Here is a 24,453-nt window from a genome sequence, read left to right on the forward strand (position 1 = left end):
TAATTTCAGTTTTGTGAAATGAATTAAAGCTTTCTCTATGCATGTTTCATCTATTTTTAAAAATAATGTTTGTTTTTTCCTTCCAGTTGTTAGGCATACTTTTATCCATGTGTTAGATTAAATTTAATAATGATATTATGTTTCATCTCTAGCTTTGCTTAGTTTTTATTCCTTTCATTGATCAATTATAAAACAGGTGTTGATATTATGAAATATAATTGATTTGCATTTTTTCTGCTATAATCTCTGATTTTTTGTCTTGAATTATACGACTGACAAATTACTCTTCTTGCCAGTTTCATCTCACATTCGCTGGGTTCCTCTTCCCATTTTTTCATCTCCCATAGCCTTTGTTTCATGATGTTATTTGAACCCAACTTTTAATCCTGTGTGTGTGAGACCTTTGATTCACATTTTACATATATGTTTATTTTAATTAATCTTATATCAGCGATTATTTTACCCAAATTATTTCCTATTTTCCATTTCTATTTCCTGTTCTTTCTTTGGTTTGCACTAGACTCTCTCAATTATTTATAGTAAGTTCTGTTTATACTAGGTGGTCATACATATGCTGGTATTACATATCCATGGACCTGAATTTCATGGTGCAAAGTTCAATTAGGTGAAAGAATTGGTTAATTTATTCAAGAAAGAACTAGTTACTTGTTATTTGTATTGATCTAGGCTTGGGAATAAAATAGCTTGGTTTTGCCAACCTGAATTTTCCAAGTTATCTATAAGTAATAAATACCTGGAAGATTTCACTCTGAACCTTTCATTGAAAGAATCAGAATGGGTCATGCTGAAAACTCTCTTGTCTGAATCCTCATGAAGAAACTCAGACCGAGAGATGTATGGAGACTTGCTCAGGGACATACAGTTGGCCTACGAGAGTAGAGAGTAGGTCCATGTAATCCGTTTTACACAGATTTATGTTGATGTGAGTACTGAGTGGATGGAGTGTAGGGGAACACGTCTCTTAGTGGTTTATTTTAAGTTATTTAAAAATATCTTTCCTTCATTGTATCACTAATTCAGTGTCCTGAAACTTGTCAAAATAACTTAGTTGACTTAAAGATTTGTTGAAACATCATAGCTACCTTTTTATACCCTTATCTTCACTATGACATATTTTAGCACTGAAAAAAATGCAGCCACTTCAAGTCAGTTACGATTAATAACCAAGCTTCTAAAGAGAGATGACCTTTTTTAAGTCAAGGTTATGGAAAATATTTCTCAAGTAAACAATCTGATATTACAAACAACTCTTGTAAAGAAGATAATTGGAAAAATCAACTAAATTTTAAAATGCATGTCAGTGATTTCATGAATCTTGTTTATCTCTGTCATTTAGCGTAGCTATCATCGCCTCTGATTGAAGTCACATGGCTTTGTTTCTATCAAAAGTCCATATAAACAAAAAAAAATTGCAACCCATCTGGATGAGACTTTTCTCCACCTAGATAAGTACAACATGAGCTATGTCTCATTTTCTTGATGCCTTGAGGATTCAAATGGATTTTTCTTTTAATATTATAGATACAGCTTGGGTGAATCTGAAAAGTTACTCAGTTTTATTACAAACCCTTCTGTATAAACATGCCATTGCCCTCAACCAAGGAAAACATAACCTGCCATCCTCCTCAGACTGTGGTGACTCTAATTGTTGAATTACAGAAATTGCCATGAGTTGTGAAGTTGTTCATCATTTTAAAGTGGTAAAGAAATCATTTCAATTTAATGTGATCATGGTTCTAAAATACCTTCCTTAAAAAAACTTGAAAGAAACATCTTATGTGGCTGAAGACTAGAATCATCCCAAGAAGCTATGCAATTTCTTCCGTCCTATCCCCCTTCGAGCAGCTGCTTGACAATAGTATAGGCAATCAATTTTTTCTGAAAGTGCCTTGGCAGGAGATACAGTTATGTTTCTCAGAGCTTGTTCTGTTTTATATACCTAAATTGCAAGCAGTTCATCTTTTCTCTTTGTCATGTCTAACTTGCATCTTTTCTACTGAGGAAAATAATTGTTCCTGTGTTTTTTCATTATATGTCTACATTATACCTTGAGGATGAATTTTTACCTGAAACATTTTAATTGTTTTTTTCCCTCCCATAAACTTACTTGGTAATTTTACATAATTTTTGAAAGAAAGGTTATTTTTCTTACCTTTCTCCTTATCTTGTCTTATTTATGGCTCTATAGCTCCTCCTACAATCTAGCCATCCAAAATAAGCATCCTACATAAGAACTTCCTTATTTAAAAATCATCATAGAAGGGTTGGCTACTATTATCCCTGATTTATTCCAAGTATTCGCTATAAAGACAACATTTTAGCTTGAACACTGGCGGAATTTGAGATAACTGAATGGGTAAAAGCAACCAAACACACACAGAATTTTTTTAGGTCATAAGCAGCAATCTTAAAACCAAACTGTCAAACTATTTTTTTTTCCTTGCTTCTGTCTTTCCTTTTCTGTTTTGCAGGAAAATAGCAAGATACTGTTCATCACATATAGATGGGTCTTATTGAATGAGAACTCAGCACACACGATAATTGTCCTCTAGTCACAATATAAAATGAATAAAAGTGACAGGGATGGATGGAGGGAGTATATAGTGTCACAAACAGACCCGGTTTTGCTATGAACAGTGCATGAAATTTTTGCTTTAGATGGAACACACTGTTGCAGTCAGGTTCTTGAGGAAGCAGACTGGAGTTTAGAGTACAGGATGTTTATACAGAAGTGCTTTCCGATCACTGATGGAGGGAAGGAAAGGAAGAAGAATTGGACAAAAGAAGGTGCAGGCCAATGACAGTCTCAGCTGACTCCTCAGAGAGCTGTGGAGCAAGAACAGCCCTTCCGAGTTGTCCTGACCTTGGGCACAACTGCCCTCCTCAGTCAGCCACCAGATGTAGGGCTTTCCAAAAAGGTCCTGTCCTAGGGTGAAGTGGACCCCTGCAACCAAGACAATACCTGAAGTGGCTGATAACAAAAGGGTGCCGGCTGACATCACCCCCTGCATTGAGGGTAACGTGTCTTGTCTTGAACAGGAATCTGGGCAATGCATCTCCATGCTCATCAACTCCTGTCATTCACGTAAATGTCAAATGGCTACAGATGTGTATTTTAAATGTCTTTTTCAGAAAACATTTTGTGATCAAATTGCTCCCACTTTCTATAATGACATTAGTCCAATATTCCAAACTAGACATAAGAAATCACAGTATGTGATTGCAGCATAATTGGACTACGTCTTTGTCATCACAATTTTTAACTCAAAAAAATCTCTTTAGTTTTGTTGAGTCCTAAGATTTTTTTTTTAATTGTTCAGGTAATATTTGTGCATCTGCCATAAATGAGATCAAGTGCTTATAGGATGGTCACTGCCAACAAGAGCGTGGGGTCAGTGGGAGGACCTACCAATAACCACAGCGTGTGGCAGGAGAGGTCTCAAATGTCTTGAGAAAAGGGTCATGCAGGTTCAGAAACAGAAACCATTACCACTGGCTGTGGGAGAACAGTGGGGATGCAAATAAGAAAAGTTCTGATGTTCAACACAGCACCGTCAAAGAAATATGTGTTAGGTGTTTTAGAAGCAGAGAAAGTGGACGTGGACAGACGGAGCCAATTCTGGGCAGGGGGTGGGGTTAGAAGTCCAGAGTCAGAAAAGAATGTCCAGGAGAAACTGAGCTGGGTCTCAGAAGGGCTGGGTCCTGAACAGGTCTCCAAAAGCAGGGGCAACCGAGCCAGGTTTCCTGTTATAAGATGGTAGGGGTGAGAATGGGGCCAGGGCAGGGCATGGGGATGGAGAAGGGGACAGAGTGCAGGAGGCAGCGTGGCTGAAACAAAGGGTAGTCGCTGTAGTCAAAGGCCTGAGTCTGCACAGAGACAGGCGTGGGACCTTGTAGAGTCTGGCCCCTCCCGCATTATGTTAGAGGTGGTGAAGCCACTGAAGCAGAGGGACAGGATCGCCACCGCGTTTCAGAAAATTGTTCTGGTTGAGGTATGCGAGATGGATTGCAGTGCAGAAAGATTATAAAGGCTATGTAGGAAGACCAGTTAGAGCACTGTTGAAAACGTTGCAGTCAAAGGTAATGACAACGTGTCTGGAAAAGACGAACCAGACATGAGAACTTTGAGACGTGGAGTAGACGAGACAACCCACAGCAGTGGCTGGAGACAAAGAGAAATGTACAACTGGGAACACTGTTGTCATTCTGAGCTTCTTGCAGCTGGGAGATGGTGCTGTCACTACCAGGAATTGAAGATGAAGCTTAGACTAAGGGGAAACATGGCATGTTTGGTTTGGGATTTGAGATGCTTCTGGGACGTCAGGACGAAGATATTAGCAGTCTACTGAACAAGCGTGCGTGAAACTTGCGAAGGAGTTTTTGGCTGAAAATCGAGATTAAGGAATCAATGCCACCGAGCTGACAGCCGGACCCAAGGGGCAGAGAAGGAGGGAGCACGGCCAGGCCAGGACACCGGGGACGATGTTCAGTTAGGGCCTGGTTAGCAAGGGGCTCGCCTTTCCGTGTGAATTGCTGAACTACTTATTTAAGGTTTTCAGTCTCTTTCCTAATTTGTTGTGTGATTCTACAGATGAATGAGACATCCACCCATATTATCCTTTGCCCGGAAATAAGTGAACTCTTATAAACTCTTATAAAGTACTTGTCTAGGTTTTAGATATTTAAAATCAATACATACAAGTGAGCACAGATAGTGATAAAAATTTATTATTTTTGAGACTATATTACTGGTTCATTTAATTACTTTAACCATAATTTAAATCATGTGTACCATACAAATATCATGTAATTGGGTTCCAATCATTGAGAAAACTAACAGTATGTTGGTCATATTTGAACCTTTACTGAGTAAAATAAAGACACTAATTCTATATGGAAAAAAAACATGCATTATCAAATGACACCAGAAAATAAAATAGTTCAACCTCTTGTTTAAAATTACAATGTAATCTGAAGAAAAGAGTTTATCACAGCAGTATCCATAGCAGAGATAATGTTCTAAGGATAGTAGGTCAAACATGCTGAGATTCTAGACTTTCGGTGCTCATCTTTAGTGAGAATTGTGAAATACTGTCTGCATGATTGTGTTGTTGGAATGGCTATTATCAAAAAGCCAAAAGACAACTGTCAGTGAGGATGTGGAGAGAAGGGATCGCTGTGCACTGTTGGTGGGGACGTAAACTGGTACAGCCAGTATGGAAAACAGTATGGAGTTCATCAAAAAATTAAAAGTAGAACTACCATATGGTCCAGCAATCCCATGACTGGGTATATGTCCAAAGAAAATGAAATCAGTATGGTGAAGTGATACCTGCACTTTCAGGTTCATTGCAGCATCATTCACAGTTGCCAAGATAAGAAAACAATGTGTCCATCGGCAGAGGAGTGAACAAGGAAAATGTGATACCTACATATGTGCGCCTACACACACACACACACACACACACACTCACACTGGAATGTTATCCAACTTTTTTTGTTTGTCTTTAATCATAAACAGTTCTCCATGTCATGGCAGGCTCAGTAACCTGGGACTTTTTGAAACTGGGACAAATATGGGTGATTTAGTCCAGCTTTTTTTTTTTTTTTTTCTGTCCATGGAGAAAAAAATGTTTCTTTATAATTTGGAATGAAGCCAAGTAAACACTGCAAATGCCAGTTACTGTTTTTGCTTATAACTCCTGCCTTAAAGGAGAAATACTTCTCATTTGAGTAAGCCTTAAATCATCCCAAAAATATGAAATACACCCCAAGCCCCTACTTAATTCAACCACAAAATATCCAATGTGTTATTTCCAGTCTATGTCTAGAGAAAAATAGATACTTTTAACATCTTTAAAAATTATTTTGCATAGTTTGGGCTGTTAAAATATGCCTAAGACACGATTGTTTAAGGAAACCTTAAGGGTAGATCCTAAAAGTCATCTCCACCACGCTGCAAGGACAATACCTTGTCCTTCTCTGTCCTTCCCAGCCTGCAGGCAGGGCCAGAGAACCCCCGATGGCTCACTCTTGCCTTTTCCCCCAGGTCAGCGGCTGGATGTCAGTTAGTGTCAGCTCATGTTGAACCGCACAGGGAGCTAAGAGTGAGAGGCCCAGAAAGGCTACTCGGGGAAGCCACGTTTATGTGAACACACGAAAGCCTCTGATTTCTTTCAGCACCTGCTGGCTGCAGCAATGTCCTGCATACTCCCTCAGCATACCTCCCTAGGTCCTGGCCTCCTGCCCTTCCTCCCAGAGCAGGTGTAGGCCCCAGGACTGGCAGCCGAGTTCATGGAGAGCAGAAGCAGCTCTGGCTGCTGTTGGCTGGAAGTCACAAATCTCAGGGAAACAAACTCACAGAACAATTCAGAGTTGGCACAAATGCCATGCCTGCATAAGCAAGGCCAGGTGTTGACTCTCGTCACCCAACTTGCAATGCAGGGGAAGGTTGGCTCTGTGGAACCACCATGTAGAAGCCCTGAGGCCCTAAGCTAACCAGCTGTGAATAGGAACTTCTCTTGTCCCTGCTGTGTTGGCATTACGATGTCTGGAAGTGTCTGCCTTACTGTCCCTGTTAAGTCATTCTCAATGACTTCAGGGTCATCTAAAGTTCATCATATGTTTACACTCTAGATATTTAAAAAAAAATTATGCAATTAAGATGTACAAGGTACTATTTATTCCACTACTCATGGGAAATAAAAACGATCAACTAAATACAGCTCCTACAATCCTGACATGTACATAAGTCACTATACTCACATGAGTCATAAACATCATAGTTTCCATAGCAGAGTTTTGAACAAGAGGAGTGAGTGGAGAAGTTTGATTGTGTTGTATGTGCAGAGTGGAGCACTCTGTCACACTGGGTCAGTAATCCACAATTTGAGAAAGCTAAAGCATGTTGTAGTAGCAGAACTGGACAAATAACCAGTCTTGTGAGTGAGAAGACCAGGAAGTGATGAGATGATGAGATTTGGACTCACAAATCTCACGGACTCATCAGCCTCATCCTTTTGGAATCACAGCTTGCATTTAAATGGACAGTTTGTAGCTCTATGGTTATGCAGGTCACAGGCATGTCCCACGTGGATATGACACTTAAGATGGGTGTATAATTGGGACTAAACTCTCAGAGACTGGTCTTTGGACTTGCTTTCCTGTAATGAGCAGGATTAGGAGATGCAATTTTGGAGACTTCATGAAGCAGGTAAGACGTTTTAAAAAGGGAACCTCCTAAAGGATGGGAAGAAAGATATTGTTAGCTGGATTAGAGAAAAGGAGGCGGGCGAGAAAGGGGCTGGGAAGATGGAAATATCCATTGCTAGGTCTTAGGAGCCTTTGGCTCAAGGCGAGGCTCTTTGAGCAGTGAGAGACCAAGATCAGTCATCCTAAGAATTGTATGGAGACTCACAAGGTTAAACCAGCACTGGAAATGAGACGACAAAATGCGGAATTAATGAAGTCATGTGTGGCAATGAAAATAGGGCCTTGGGACATCTCAACATCCATGGGATATATTTGCTTTTCCAGTGAATTATGGGCTGTGGGACAAAAACGGAATAGACAGAGGGAAGGTGGAAGGATGTGGGTTGAGTATCCTTTGTTTACCACCCAGGGCTCTGTGCTGGGCGTGTTATGTATGGAAAGCTCTCTGCCAACGCTTCCATGAGCTACGTTTCCCTGTCACCATTTTACACAGGAAGAAATAGAATCAGAGTTAAAGAAACCAGATCAAAATACCACTGCTTGTGTCCCAAGATTGACTGTGATTTTATCAATATGTCATGCTCCTCCAAGGGAAAAATTTTAAAAAATTCCCCCCGATGAAGAAGAATATACAATTAATTTTTGAGGGGTAAGACACAGAAGTACATTAGCCTGATTTTACATTTTCATTAAGGGTGTAGAAAGAATAAGAGTCTAAATTGACATTTGGTGGTACTCAGCAGCTCTGAGCTGCCTCAAAGAAGGGCCCCCGCCATAATATAGAGAGAAACACACAAATGTGGTAACAAATGACATTTAGCAGGTATTTACATTCTTCTTGTAGAAAGCGTATGTCATATTCGGAATTTCTGCTCCTGTAATATAGACACTTTCCCTGTCAACAAGATTTAGGGAATTTACCGTATTTGGGTGACATAATGAACCAGATAAAGCAATCAGTGTCTCACACAGGCGGCTCAGCTTTCCCAACATCATGAGAGGAGTTTCTAAATCACTTGATTGACTTTTTTCCTCCCATTTTATATCTTATGAGTATAAAATATAAGATTTTGGACCCCTCAAAAATGTTAAGCATGTTTATGCAGCAGAGTTGCGACTCATAACTGCTGCGAGACGGGCAACCTAAGCAGTGGAAAGTGACGTGGTTGACAAATAGGTCTGGTGATTTAATTTACATTAACCAGGACACGCATCCTGATGTCATGTGGCAGGTAAAACAACACAGAACAGACCTCGTTTTGACCTTATTCTGGGAAAAGGATTTTTCCCTCTAACTAAATCCTTCCTAATTTTTTTTTTATTTTAACTATTTTGGATAGAATTTTTTGGTAAATACGTTTTAAAATATTTTAACTATATCTTTTTTTCCATTTAATATGTTAACCGTAACTTACGACTCACTGTTTTAGTGAAGCTCTGTGATTTTGTAGTAATTAGAGTGCAGTGTGCACAGTGTCCCCCACCTGCTGTGCCTGCTGCCTTTTTGTGTCTGCTCCTTACAGTTTAGTTTCTTGCCCGTCTTTAGCTCGCCAATTGTGGCTTCTCACTAAGCTCTCGTCAGCGTGCCTGAACTCTCGGGATCTGGTTTAGCTCAAGAAATGAGGAAACTGAGAGTGTCGTGATGATTTAGAATAAGACGTTCAAAGCAAGGAATTACCCTCTGAGCGATGTGCGTGAGGTTTAGCGTGTTACTTCTGACCTTGGTTTCGGTGCTTTGGAGGCACACTTCTGGATTTTCAGCTGTGCTGCTCTGTGACAAAAGTAGCTATGATGATAGTCCTTAGAATACTATAAGCCAATGAGTCACAACTATTTCAGAATTATGGAAAACGTAGCGTTTTGTTTTTTATTTTGTTTTTAATGCTGATTCTTCTGTAGCTACTTCTTGCCTCTGTTCTTGAAAAATAGTGTGCTCACGCCCTTCCTCGATCCTATAACTGTCTTATGCTGTAAGAAACATTCTTATATGTAACAATTTTTGACAGCCTAGACCCTGGTTTGTTTTCTTATTCAATAAGTAGGTCAAAAAACACTGTGTCTTGCCTTTCCTTCTTGATTTAGAGAATGGAAAGTAAGTCTTAGTCTTTACATATTTCTTCTCCTTATTGTAAATGGCAGAGAAAATGAGCCCAGTACCTTTCAATTCACCTATTTTTTTTTTCCTCATGTTAAAGGCTTGTGAAATAGCACTAATGTTAAGAAACTGATTCAGATGCATGCTGAAGTTTGTAAATCACTGAGCTAACTCACTCAGAACTCAAGGAAGCACTCTTTGTTTTATAAATAAGGAAACTGAAGCCCAGAGAGGGCTTAAGTAACTATAGTAAATAGCATAGCTGGACTTAAACCCAAGTAGTCTGGCTCCAAGTTCTTATCTTAGAAAAATGATCTGCAATTTAGGCAACAAGCACCAAGCCAAGAGAAGTGCCAAGGTTGGTCTGAGTATGCTGACAACCAGGTTTTTGTGTGCAAGAAAACAAAACATAGGAAATACAATATTTTTATAATAAAACATGGCAATTTATTAGTTTTTAATAATATTTACACACATAGTAAACTTTGACACAACTTGGGGAAAGAGTTAAAGAAGCATAAGCACATTTGGTGCAACTTGGCACTGTCCCCAGCACATTCCAGCTGTAAACAATCACACCTTAATCTGACCTGATTCTGTCTGCCAGCACCAGGTAGAACCTCATCCTGAAATCTTTTTCTCTTAGCATCAGATTGACTCACTTCAAACCCAAAGCTCTAACTTTGCATTGAGAATCCATTAGCAGTTATGACATCAGTGTGCTTGTTGGTACCTTCAGCCATTTTTATATGTTTTTTTTTAACTTCTCAGGCAAGACCTAACTTGAGCCACCAGTGCAGTAGTTCTCTAACTGTGGTTGTATTCGCAATTCTGAGTTCCAGCTCCCAACTGCTTTTAAAGGCATATAGTAGTAATAGCAATAATATTAAATAAGAGAATAGCTATGCTTTGTTGCTACCTGCCGCCTATGGCTATACATGAAAGCTGCAGTGGGTAGAGACTGGTGTACTATGTTCATTGATGCTTGCCCAGCCCATACAGTGTTGCCAAGCGCACACCAGGTGCTCAATAAACATTACTTGTTTGAATTAATGAATACATGAACAAGTGGTTTTCCATTCAGATTTCTCAGTGGGATCCCTTACATCTCTCCTGACTTGATAATTGAAATGAACCACAGTTGATTAATAAAAAAACTCTGCAGACATCTTGCTATTTAATAACTTCATTCTGTAAATCACCTAGTATAATAATTGGTTTATATAATATTAGGTTATTACCTGCTTAAGCATCTTAGTTTGTACCCTTCATCATTTCCAAACCCCTGCATAAAAATAAACTTTCTTCTTTAAAAAAATGTATGCAAAAAACACAACAAAAGCTAACAAGACAGGCTCTGATATTAGCTAGATAGACTTGATTAAGCCCTCATAGAACAATTAACTAATTGTAAGACAAGAGCAAAGTAACATCTTTGAGTATCACTTTCCTCATCTGCAAAGTGAGGCTATAAATAATTTTCCCACAAGCTGATAGAAACAGCATATTAGTATGATAACTTAGCCATGACCCATAACTAATAAGTTAACTGAGGTAGAATTCAAAGTTAGCTCCTCTGGCTCCATTTTAACCATTCTAGGATGCTAAGACCCTATGGAATCATCTAGGATGGCACCAAGGAAGAGTGCTCCTGAGGCCAAAAGGGCAAATAGGAGTTTAGCAGAGAAATTAAATCAAGAGAGAGCCTTCCTGCCTGAGTCAGCGGTGTGCACGGCTGGCCAGGATGGAGGGTGTGAGCTTGTTTTCATTAGCAACACCTCTCAGCAGCTCAGACAACTTCCACGGATCAGTTCATAATGAAAAGTCACAGAGAATGTGTAAGACGAAGGAATGCAAAGTAAAGATTCAATTATTGTAACATAAAATATTTGTAATTAACACTTTTTATTAGCTGGACATAAAAAAGAACTTTAACAACAAAATTGGAATGTCTGCTTCTCCAGCAGTTTTAGAGTATGCCTATTGGGGAGGAAGGAAGCGGTTGGAAGGAGAAGCAGTAATTGCAGTGTTATGATAGCAAAGCAGGAAAGAAATCTGCTCTTGAACACATCATTTTGAAAAGCTCTGAAGGGAAAACCAAACCCAAATCCCTCTTTCACAGTATTTACACTGCAGGGCACAGAGTCTGAAATGTTTCCTTTCAAGAATGATTGTTGAATTAAAAAAAAATTATTGAACTAAATTAGATTAAGCATATTAGCTGAAGTACAAGTCGAGCCATGCTTTTCACTTAGAATAATGAGAAAATTCAAATAACAGGAGCCTAATTTCAAATGATGGCATTATTCTTTCAATGCCATGTGAAAGGGCTCAACGAAAAGGGAACATAGACTATGCACGTGGTTTGTTATCTTTCCTCTATTACTTTTTTTTCTTTTCTTTCAGTTCCGCCTTTTATCCAACCTTTTGAGTTTCCAAGATTCTCTATTGGGCAGCGGGTCTTCATCCCGTGTGTTGTGGTCTCAGGGGACCTGCCCATCACCATCACCTGGCAGAAGGATGGCCGGCCGATCCCCGGGAGCCTTGGGGTGACCATCGACAACATTGACTTCACGAGCTCCTTGAGGATTTCCAACCTCTCCCTGGTGCACAATGGGAATTACACCTGCATAGCCCGGAACGAGGCGGCGGCTGTGGAGCACCAAAGCCAGCTGATCGTGAGAGGTAAGCAGAGGGGGGTGCTTCACACGGCACGAATGCAGTTGAGCTTGACCTAGAAATTCACTCTTATCCCACTAAAAAACAGACAACTATAGAAACCAACCATGAATTCCCCTGAATTCCAAGACAAGGTTTCATTTATCTAAAATATGATAGTTCAAATAATGTGAATGAAACATGGGAGCCCTCGGATTGAATTCATAAAATAGGACTTATGTTTGCTTACCCAGTGGTCATTGGGAACCAAAGCATGTATATAATACTTTGTAGAATACCTGTCATCATTTAGATAAATGGCTTTTTTTTAAATTTTTTTTTATTTTTTTTTTTTTCATCTTATTGTTGTGGGGGATACAAAATTGCAGGTTACATACGTTGCCCATGTACCGCCTTTCCCCCCAAGTCAGAGCTCCAGGCGTGTCTGTTCCCCAGGTAGTGCGCGTTGCACCCATCATGTAGGTATATATCCCTCCCTTCCCCACCCCCCCCTTCCCGAGTCAGCACCTTCAAGTGTTACCATTCCCCAAACGGTGCGCAATGCACTCATTAAATGGCTTTTGAAAATAAAATATTTGTCAAATATATATCACGGTTTTTCTAAAGAGTTATCAAATAGTAGCTTTTGTATATTTTATTTTCGTTTTAGGAATATGGTTTTCTTTGCTCATCTCTTCTATTTAGCATCAAATCTATCATTATTTTGATAGGGAAGCTGTTGCAACATTTTTCAAACTAAGCAGAGTGTGGTATTATTTACAGAAAAATTTAAAATGAGCAGTCTAACTTATAGAAAAGATTGGCAGTAGTCTCATTACATCTAAAATGTAGGCTTTGGTCTTAGTTCAAATTTTTATTCAAGTCACCAAATTCCCATTAAGATTCACACTCTTCACCTGTGAAATAAGCAGCTAGGGTTCTCTGAAGTCTGTCAGACATGGACATTCTGTGGCTTCATGATTCCCCAAAGCATGCATTTATCTACCAGTGCAGTAGTCAGCCACATTGCAAAAGTAACTGCACGGAATCAGAGAGTTATATTAATGTTGATTATTTGCATTTAAAATTCCCAGACTTTGTTGTCAGAGAGTTGGCGCCAGGAGAGGGATGTTTCCACTATCTCCAGGATAATCAACAGATCTGTGTGGATTTTCTCGAGTGGTGGGCTCCCAGGTCCTTCCTCAGTCCCTAGTCTGCTCCCTTGTCATCTCTCCTTCCTTTCTGGCGAAAAGGAATTCACTTTCTATTTACTTGCCTGAAAAAGAACATGATACTGACTTAGCATGGTATTTCTGAAAAAAAAAAAATAAATTCTCCAAGTGAATGAGTAAGAAAATATATCTTCAGTCAGACACAAACTAAAGATACTCATGACATTTTTCTCTTTCTACCTTGCACTTTTGAGTATAAGAATTGGGATACTTGATTTTTTCCCGATTTTTTTAAGATCCATAAAAATGGGAGGTGATCTAGTATCTGTCTCCCAAGTGTTTTCTTATAAGCTGAATTGACTCTTGCTGTGGTTTGTGAAGGGCAAAATACTACATCAGCCTGTCTTCTATATAATCTGCTCTGAAGGAACCAGGTCAGGGATCAGAAATGTTAGATTAAAATGCACATGGCTGCTCTTTGTATCCCTTGCCCTTGCAGGAAAGGCAACCGGACTTTTCTGACTAAGGCAAAGGTCAAATGAACTGAAATTGAGCCCAGATATTCAGGATAAGGTAGCTGATCACAATATAATTCATGGCTCCATGTGATTGTTCTTCACATATACTAAATAAGCTTCTGTGAAATTAACATTAAGCCACCAGGTACTTGGTATAGCCCTGAGGAAGGAGATGTGCTTCACAAACAGATCAGCACAACTGAGAAGCAGGCACGGCCAGGTGTTCTCAATCTGGGCTACACTGTGCAGTCTCCAGGGAGATTTAGGAAAATGCTGATGTGCAGTTTTGGTCCCAAACCCAGACCAAATAAATCATGATCTTTGGGAGTAGATCCATATTCCAGACTCCTGGGGAATTCCTCCTTTTTTTTTTTTTTTTAATTAAAAAACCGCTGGTTAGTGGTTCTCAAACTGTTGTATGTGGGACTTAAAAAATGGCCTGGTGTGAAGGCTGTAGCCCCTACCAATTAAATAACCATCTTTGGAGGTGGGACCCAAGCATCAATCATTTGTAAAATCAGAATTGGAACTAACTGATGAGCACACATGTGCACAGAGGGAAATAAAGCTCAGTCAAAATCAACCAGGGAGGAGCAGGGAGAAGGGGTGGGGAACAAAACCTACTTAATGGATACTGTGAGCACTATTTGGGTGATGGGCACCCCTACAGCCTTGACTCAAGCATTACAAAGGTGATCTATGGAACCTAAAGCATTTGTACCCCCTTAATATTTTGAAATTGAAACACAGAAGAAAAATAGTCTTAATAACCAAATAAGCACAAAATAAAAGATGTTTATCCTTCTATTAAGTTGGAAAGGGTTTTTGTTCCTTGTAACAAGAAAATATAGGAAATACAGTAGAATATTATTTGAGGATCTAAATACATCAGAACTTCTTCAAAAAGGTTTTTTAGGTAAACATCCATTTTGATATAGAATGATCTTCTAGAATATAAAGCTTATAGTGATGTGAATAGGTCACCTGGGCTTCCCAATTGATGAAATCCCAAAGGGTGGTACCAATGATAAGGAACACTTTCAAAAGGACTGTCAGAGGTGATTTTAATGTTGTGAAAATCTCATTCATTTTATGACAAAAATTGTCTACTAGGAAAAAGAGGATATTCCAGATGTGAAAACTGAAGGAAAAAAAGGGCATAAAAGATCAACAAGATGACACAGCTTTTATTTTCCAAAACAGCTGTTGTACCATTTACTATTTAAATGTCTGAAGATGGTTATAACAAACTCTGGTATGTTATTGACATTCCTAGATGTAGACCCATACAGATTTCAAATAAGTAAAATTTGCATATACTTATTTAAAAGTAAAAAAAATTCAAAATTAAAAAAAAAATCAATCAATAAACTTGAGAATATTAACAAAATAAAGTAGAAAATCCATAGAAATGAATAGAATAAATGAAAAGAATTTGCCAGAATTCAACAGCCATTCTTGATTAAAAAAAATTCTAACAAATAAGCAGTAGCAGGCAACAGCCTCAATATATAATAATAAAAGGCACCTCTGACAAATATTATAGTATATTTTGCTCTCCATCCTTGTGATTGGGAGTGAGATAGGCATGCCTGCTCTTAAAACTTCTGCTCCGCATTGCTCTAGAGGTCATAGCCTTTGCACTTAGGCAAGAAAGATAAATATAAGGCATTACATTTGCGAAGAAAGGCACAAATATGCCTACATTTGCAGATGTGTATTATAACTACTAAGCAAATGTAGCAAGTTCAAGATTGGCAAGAGCCAATCTACAGAAATTAATTGTATTTCCATATACTAGTGAACACAATTGAAAAATGAAAATATACTCGTCCAAACATCAAATATTTAGGAATACATTTAGCATAATGTACACTGAAAAATAAAAAATATTGCTGAGAAATTAAACTATCCTAACCAAAAGCCTAGCAAGCTTTGCTATAGAAATTTAAAAGCTTTTCTAAAGTGTGTATGGAAATGAAAGAGACCTAGAATAACAAAAGCAATTTTTAAAGGATGAACAAACCTGGAGGACTTAAACTATCTAACTAAAATTGGACTAAAATTTAAAACTGGACTAGTTCTGGGGCTCATTGTATAGATTCAGTCTATAATAGGTCATAATTCTGATTTCAGAAAATCAGTTGTCTTTAAATCACTCCTAACTTATGTCAAAGCAACTTTCTTAGGGCCTACTTTTCTTTTAATTTCAGTTGGTAAAATAATGACTAAAATGAATTAATTAGATAAGAACTACAAGATACACTTCATTCTCTAATGATGCATTTGCTATTTTTAAGTCTTTATCTGCAGCAATCTTTATTTTGTTTTCACAAAATCTTTCCAGTGATGAGTTTAAATTTTTTTTTCTGTACTTGTTAGTGAAAGAAAAAATGCTTAATTGTTAAAATATCAATGGGTTGTTACAAATATATGTGTTTTATACCTGCTCTCAAGTGACTATTTTTCCATTCTTTATTCCTTCATCTTTCTCCTGTCTCATCCTTGAGCAACAATGTACCCAGAACATGCTCCAATGCCAGGCCCTGGGATAGTCCCTGTGATGATGAAAGTTCATCTTCTCCCATCTAGAGCCCCAGTCAGTGGGAGAGAAACAGGTGACAGATCACATGGTGGTGTGACAAGCTGTAGGGCACCATGAAAGAAGAAAGAGAGTTACCTAATGTAAAATAGGGGATACATGAGGCAGATTCCTGGAGGGCGGGAGGGATCCCAGAGAATTAGGAAATACAGCAACTAAATAAGAAGAGGGAAAGAAAGACATGTTCCTGGAAGAACTCTTACCTGCAACAGAAGGGAAGCTGGGAAGAACATACTTATTTAACTTATGTAGGGAATGGTTTGGCTGGGGAGGAAAGTGTAGAAAGATAAGACTACAGAAGTAATTCTCTTCACACCTTAAAGCTTTTGTGTCCTAAGAAAGAGGTCCAAAGGCCATGGGAATCTATTAGGGGATTTAAAACAGAGGAATCACATGGCCAATGTCACGGTGAGTCATGTCTTAGAATACAGGGAGAGGAGGCGCACAAAAACCCAGAGTGGAAGCCTCTGTAACCCACCTGAGAAGGATAACAGTCGGAGCAAAGCTGGTGGTGGTTAGGATGACAAGGAGGGCACCAGTATGGAAGGTTCTTTGCAGGGTGTACTGACCACTTGTGGTAGGGAATTGTGTGAGACGGCTTGATAGCAAACATCCTCTCCACGAGTGTATCCGCCATGGACAGTGAGGGATGTTTGAGTGGGTGCTTTCTCCAGACTCCAGGAAATCTTCCTGGTAGTCCATTTTTCCTCTGTCCTTAGCACAAAACAAATGGGACAAGGAACTTTCTCCCTGAATGGCTAATTTCTGCTGTGCGGGACAACCCCCCTTCCCTGTGATAGCTGGAGATCAGGGAGCTGCTTTCAGAATTCCAGTTTTTGATGTGAACGGTCAAGTTGCTGACTTTTATCACTACTTAAGCTATATCATACACTGAATAAGCTAAATTGATCTTTTAGGTGAAATGAAGACTGTTTATTATTACTGTTTAGAATAAAGAGCGTTCCACATTGCAAACTGTGGACTTATCAGTTAACTTTGGAACACACTCCGCCATTTGGTTCATGAAAGACTGCACAGATACAGTTGAGGAAACAAAACCCACGTGAAAACAGCAAGCAACATTAGTCAGTAACTGTATGAGTTTTTATTTTGTGCTTTAACTGGAATTGGGAAATGCTTCTCTCTTAGATGCTTTGAAGTTTTTGGCTTGGGATGTATCTCGGGAAAAATAGAAACAGAATGAGGAGTTTGGAGACCCTGAGATTGCCTTGTCACAGTGAGGGTGGTTTGGAAGTCTCAAAGTGACAGAATATAAATGACAAGAGCAAAATGAACTCTGATAAGGGAGAGATCAGTGTTATTTGATATGTTTGAAGAAGGATTCATGGAAGGAGTGAGCTCCATCAGCCTTGATGTGTAAGTAGTGTTTAGAAAGAAAAAGTAGACACAAAAACAACACTGGAACTTTCGGTAAGAAGACCACTCATGGTCCACATTTCTGCTTGTTCATTTTGTATGTGACTTGGGGAACATGAATGAATTTCTCTGAGTCTCAGTTTCCTTCCTATAAAATAGGAATGGTGAGACCTACCTCTTGGAGTTTCGGAGAGTTTAATCATTGGTGACAATTGCTATTGCCTTAGTGCTGGTGACAGAATTCTTCAATTACTCTCCATTTACTGCATCACTAAGAGGAGCACAGACATGCTTGGGTATATTTTCTGGGGTCAGTGAGGAATAAACAGCATTAGCTGAGATGTAGAGGCTGTGCCGTGGTCAGAGTTAGCCCATCTGATTGTTGCCACGAACAGGTACTTGCTATTAATAGATGCGGGAAGATGGAGAACCACAGCGTCCTGGAATCAGTTGCCTTAGTGAAGAAGATGGTCTGGCAGCAGTCAGTGGCTGTGGCTCCACAGGTCATGGAGCAAGGGAAGCCCACACACCTGAAAGCCTGGCCTGGGGCCCCCTTCCTGCTCCCCCTTCACACTCTCCCTCCTTTCATCCCTATCATGGTGTGGACACTTATTAGCTGTGTGACCTTGGGCAAATGCCTTAGCCTCTCTTTACCTCAGTTTTCTTATTTACAAAATGAGATAATACCTAATATGGGCTTTCTCAGGGCTAAATAAAACAAGCAACATGTTCATCATGGAGCCTAGCACATAATCAGCACTCAGTGGGTGGCATCTGCACCTCCTTCTCTTTCTTTCTCTTCCACGCACATCTACGTGACTTTGGAATGTCACCGAGGGACATCACACATCAGAGGCCATGGGTGATCGAAGCATGAGACAATTAATTAGAAAGTGGGAATAGTCAGAAAGGCAAATATAAAGGATAACATATTTTTGAAGAAACTACATGAGTTGATAAATTGCATGTCAGAGATGGAGGGGATAACTAAGGAATTTAAGCTGAGAAGTAGAATAAATGGGTACAAAAGAAATGGAATTGGGGGCCCAATTCTTAGCTATTCTTTATATCAGAGTCTCCCAACCTTAGGCTATTGTAAAACTTAGCTTGTTATTTGATATCCTGGGTCACTGGGAAGATTTATGAAGACTAACTGTAAAATAAATTAGCTGTTACCATAGGCAAATGTTAACAACAAAAATCAAAACAAAACAAAGCATAACAAAAAAAAACCAAAAAAGCAGAAATCCCTAGCTCTTATGTCTGTGCCCATGACTGACGCTAACAGTGGACCAGTGATCTCCGTGATATCATGCTCAGTGGGCGACCGTGGCATTAATGAAGCCATTCTGGGGAAAAGTACTAGATGTAACACAGAACACACCTGTCCTTGGTTCCTGTTACTGCACCACTGCCAGGAAAGCTGCCAAGGCACTGGTTCCTGCCTGTGACACCAGAGGAGGTCCATTTCCTCACACTTCTTTAAATCTTATGATGAATCTATTGTTTCTGGCTTTTAATGACAAGCTGCTACCTAGAGAAACAAACACACTAACAAAAAGACCTGTGATTGATTATCAGTTGACACGAAAAACAAAAATTGTTCAAGGCCACCATCTTATTGCTCTGTTTATTGATCCAATTTTGATATCACATCCATACCATGATTTTACTTCATTCATTCATATATTCATTCTTCCTTCCAACAGATATTAATTAAACATCTGTTTTATAATGGATGTTGTTCTGGGTTCTAGGGCTACCATGGTGGTCAAAACAAAGAGACCGCGTCCCTGCCCCAGAGAGCTAAAGTTCTAGTGAAGGAGAGAGGTAGCAGACAAACAAGCAAACAATGTCAGATACCTACAAGTACTATGCAAAACAGACATTTAAGCAGAGACGTGAGTGAAATGAGGGAGTGAGTCACAGTGATGTGCAGGAAGCAAGTTCCAGGTGGAAAGACCAGCAAGTATGAAGACTCTGAGTCAGGAGTGAGTTTTGTGTGTTCAAGGGACAGAAAGAAGACCAGTTTTCCCCTTGTTCAGTAAGAGAGGACAAAAAGCGTAAGGCAGAGAGATAAGCACGGGCCAGAACATCTATTCTCAGAGTGATGGGAACCCACTCAATTTTGGTTTCCAGTGTCATAAATTAAATATTGCCTAGACTTAGACCAATTACCATCTCAACTAAATGCCATCCACCACCATCAAAATAGTTTCAGATATTTTATCTTCAATAAAACTGAATCCCTATCCATGCTTACAGTTAGGGAAAACTACATTCATTTTTTTGAAATACATGGCAACTTAGAAGCCATGAATTCCAAACATAAAACACTGGACTACATCTAAGACTTGAAAAATGCCTGTTTTATTATAAACATAACAACAAAAATAATCTCTGCCCCCCAAATAAACAGATCAAGCCAAATATCAGTATGCTTTAAATAATCCTCATTTTTGGCTGCATCAAGAGCAAACTCCCTCAAAGGAACCTTTTTGAAACGTCAGATACTGTCAGCCTATGTGGATCCCATGACAGGATTCTGGTATTTTAGAATATACATCAAATTACTATTTTTAGAGAGACAGGAGTGCTGGATAATGTGTGTGTAATTATGATTCAGGGAAATGTAGGCAAGAATACCCTACATTGCGCTTGGGGATGTGACATAATTATTCTGTTGAACCTATTCCTCCATCTCTTTAATCACTCCTCATCCCCACTGGAGAAATTGCACTGTTGGAAAACCAGCGATATTGGCAAGCATGCTCACTGCAATATAGCAAATGATGTGTTATACAAACAAAAAAATCAAAACATAATTGTTAAAAAAGGAAACCGGCAACTTTGGGAGATTATACACCAAAACAATGCAGAGTATGCAGGATCTTTAGGGCCTATAATAAGTTTTGGTCCAAACTGCAGCAATCCTGCAGGCTCCACATGCACCCATCTCGGGTTCTGTATCTCATTGGCCAGAATCTTCCTATGGGGCTCTCTTTGCTCTCCCTCAATGGCACTTCGGTTGGGTCCATCCTACTCAAAGACCTTGGGCTTTGGGGTCTCCCTGCTCTGAGTTACTAACTTGGCCATGCTCCATTTCCCTAGTCTGTAAAACTGAAATGATAATAACTAGTCATTCATTTGTCCATTTGACACATAGTTGCAGGGTGCTTCCTGTGCTCCAGCCCTGTGCTACATGCTGGGGGCACAATGGTCTGTGAGAAAGGGTTGGTTCTTGTTCTCACAGGGTGTATAGCCTGATCTGGGAGAAGGCAGTTCAACAGACAATACCAAACAAGTGTGATAAAGGTTGTGATAGAGAAATTGAGGGTTTGGAGAAGCACTGAATCTCATCCACAGCATGAGAAAAGGTGTCCCAGACTGAGCCGTGGGATGAGATGCAAAGCTTAATAAGTGGGAATTCGTTAAATAAAGAGATGCAGAAGCATGTGTGACGATCAAACAGCAAGAATAGCCTTGTGATGGGGGAACAGACAGGGTTTTAGAATGGCTGGAGCAAGCCTGCAAGAGGGGGATGTCAAGAAGTGGAGCAGGAGACCAAGGACTAAAGCAATGAAGAGCCCTGCAGATAGTGTAAGAGTCTGGATTGTAGCGAGGGGCTTTAGGAATGCATGATGATTTTAAGAAGGGAAGTCACATCATCTGATTTGTGTGTAAGAAGGATCCTTTAGACCACTGTGTGCAGAATGGATTCAAGTGGGACAGTTGGTGGCAGGTAGACCAGTTATGAGGCTGTTTGAGAAATCCAGGTAAAGGACAATATTGGCCTTGTCCTAAATTGAGTTGCTTTGAAAGCAGAGTGTGAGGTACAAATTGTCTCTGATGGTTTATTTGGGATATAATTCCTGGGTCCCAGAGTAAGACAATGGGAAATAATGAGTTCAGAGAGAAAAAAAATCAATAAAAGCTGTTTTAATGAGCAAGCTGCTGCCATGTGCTACCAGAGCTCTTCCCTACGGGGAACCCTCTGAGGATTGGAGTGGAGCAGTGGTTCTGAAAGTGCGTCTCTGCACCAGCCTTAGCAGCATTGCCTGGGAGCTCATTAGAAATGCAGGATCTAGGATCCCACCATGGAACTACTGAGTCAGAATTTCTGGGGACAGCGTTCAGCAATGTGCATTTTAATCAGTGCTTCAGGCGATTCTGATGCCCTCTAATGTTTGAGAAGCACAGCATGGAACATGCCTCAGAATTGTAACTGGGTTGGAGGATAGGGAGGCAAAACATTTATACTCTGACTTCTGTCACTCACTGATGGACAGTTGTTCCGCATGTCAGGGCTGCCCCAGTGGAGAGCAGTAAAGGGTCATGACTTCAGAGAAGGCGTGGGACAGTGAGGAGAGAGACTCCTGCCCTCAGGGCAGTAACCTGGTGAAGTGTGTGGAGCTGTCCGTCCTGGTGGTGCTGAAACCAGGTGGACAGAGGGCATATGGCACTTCCCCACACACCGACACCACTGTGACTAGGGAGTGGCAGTGGAGATGAAGAAAATTTGTGGATGTGTGATACATTTTCAAGGAATAATCAGTACCTGATACAAGAAGATAAAAGAGGAAGATATGAAAGACAATGCACAGTTTTCTTTCTTGAGGACTTTGATTGATGGTGGTGACAGGAGGTACCATTTTGGAGGCTTGAGTTCAAGGTGTCTGTGAAATATCTACTGATCAGTGGGATGTGGTGGTCTATACATCAAGAAAGGAAAAAGGCAATCTTCATGATGAGAGAGGGCACAATGTCTCAGGAGGTATGTTGAGTAAGATGTGAAGATTGAGGTGAAACCCTGAGAAGCAGGAGTGGGTAACAGTGGGGAATAGTCTCTTTAATAAACAAGTAAAATAAGAGTTATCTTGAGGGGAATACAGGGAGGGGCCAAATGAGGTGACTTCGAGTATCTGAAACATACTCAGTACTCAGTAAATGTTCACTTTTACCACTAAGTGACTACTTAGGGAACTCCTGCTTTTCTAAGAACAACTTCTTGGATTGCTACTTTGTAGAAAAAAATGCCTGGGTCAGGCAGTAGTCCTTTTACAAAGGTCTTCACTTCTTTTAATAAACTGCTATTTACAAAAAAAAAAAAAAAAAAAAAAGGTCACTCTATTGTTCCTGGAGATGTTGGCCATTTCGAGTGCTCAGAGCACATGAGAATGGATATCATCAGTTGCATTTTATACACTGAGTCCTCATTCAGACCCTCTTCCTGCTCTAGAGTTTCAATCTTATCTGGTGCTGCTGCCGTCTTAAAGTGATGAAAACCTCCAAAGGTATAGCATTTATCTCCACATTAGGCTCTGGGTGGGCAACTAAAATTTATTTGGAAACTTAGTCTGGTGTGGTGGTGCACACCTGTAGTCCCAGCTACTCAGGAGACTGAAGCAGGAGGATCACTTGAGCTCAGGAGTTCCAGGCTGCAGTGAGCTATGATGATGCCACTGCAGTCCAGCCTTGGTAACAAAGCAAGAACCTGTCTCTGACAAAGAAAAGGAAAAAAAGGAAATGAAAAGAAAAGAGAGAGAAAGGAAGGCAAGAAGGAGAAAGAAAGGGAGAGAGAAAGAGAGGAAGAGAGAGAAAGGGAGGGAGAGAGAGAAAGGGAGGGAGAAAGGGAGAGGAAATAAAGAAAGAAAGAGAGAAAGAGGGAGGGAGGGAGGGAGGGAGGGAGGAAGGAAGGATAAAAGGAAGGAAGGAAGGAAGCTAATACAACCTCTACAATCTCTCTCTGGGATCCACTGCTGAGAATTATTTTGCAACTACTGTAACTCACAAGTTCACTTTCATGAAAAGGACCTACATATTTGCTGGTACATGATAAGAGAACACTTAGGCACTAAATGTTTAAATTCATGACCATCTTCTATCAATGTTTAAAGAAGGTGTATATGATTTGTCTTATTCATGCACTTAGTAATATATAGAAGTTTCCTCAAGATTATCTCAAGTTGCATACTATATGAAGTTAAAGTCAAATAACTGAGCTATTAATTAGTTTCATTGCCATAAAAATTAAGAATATCACTTATTTCTGAAGCTTCTTTCTTAGATTTTCTTATGACTGTGGATCAGTGTGTGTGTTTGGAGAGAGAATCCTAGTCTGAGAGCAAAGGGCTGTACACGGGGAATCCACTGGCTACTCCTACCAGTTTCTGAAACAATTTTCAGTAATAATATAGTAGAATTATTCTACTAATTTAAGGGCCATTTTCATTTGTAATTACCTTATACTTACACTATGTTAATGGTTATTTGCCATATAAACCTCTTTGATCAGTTTTTAAGTAACATTTCTTTGGATTAGAACCAAATTGAGGGGAGGGGGTCATGGATCAATTATAATTAGACATTATTCCAGAGGAAATGCAAGAGTGTGGCTACCCTATCCATCTGACAAGGGATTTCTTGCTCTTAGCAGAATTTGAGCCAAATAGAATATAGAATGTGGACAAACGGCAGATTTGCCTTCCACCCTGGGGAGAACGATTTTTGTATGATGTCATAAACTTTGCAGTCTATCCTGGAGGTTGATTGATCATTTTTACTAGAAAATTTTACTCTATATAATCTCTAGCATTTTTCCTTGAAATAATTTCTTCACCATGATGTAATCATTCATTATTATCACATTTTACATATATTTACATTTTATTGAATGTATTTGTCCCAGAATACCATCTACATGAAGTAAAATTGTTTACTAGTTAAGCAATATCTCAGAGACCTGTTGGCTGTGTAAATTATTTATTCCATTTGCAAGTTGGATATTTTGTTCCTTAA

General features: G+C 39.5%; 1 protein-coding gene across 1 annotated transcript in view; it reads left to right on the forward strand.

Moving 5' to 3' along the window:
* Positions 1-24,453, forward strand: part of DSCAM (DS cell adhesion molecule) — a 740,578-nt gene that overhangs the window by 477,736 nt on the left and 238,389 nt on the right. The window contains exon 10 of the mRNA XM_069471934.1: positions 11,735-12,013. Within this exon, the coding sequence (XP_069328035.1) occupies positions 11,735-12,013 (279 nt within the window). The remainder of the gene's footprint in view (positions 1-11,734; positions 12,014-24,453) is intronic.

The sequence above is a fragment of the Eulemur rufifrons genome, chromosome 7 (assembly GCF_041146395.1).
Source record: "Eulemur rufifrons isolate Redbay chromosome 7, OSU_ERuf_1, whole genome shotgun sequence".
In the NCBI taxonomy this organism is placed as follows: domain Eukaryota; kingdom Metazoa; phylum Chordata; class Mammalia; order Primates; family Lemuridae; genus Eulemur; species Eulemur rufifrons.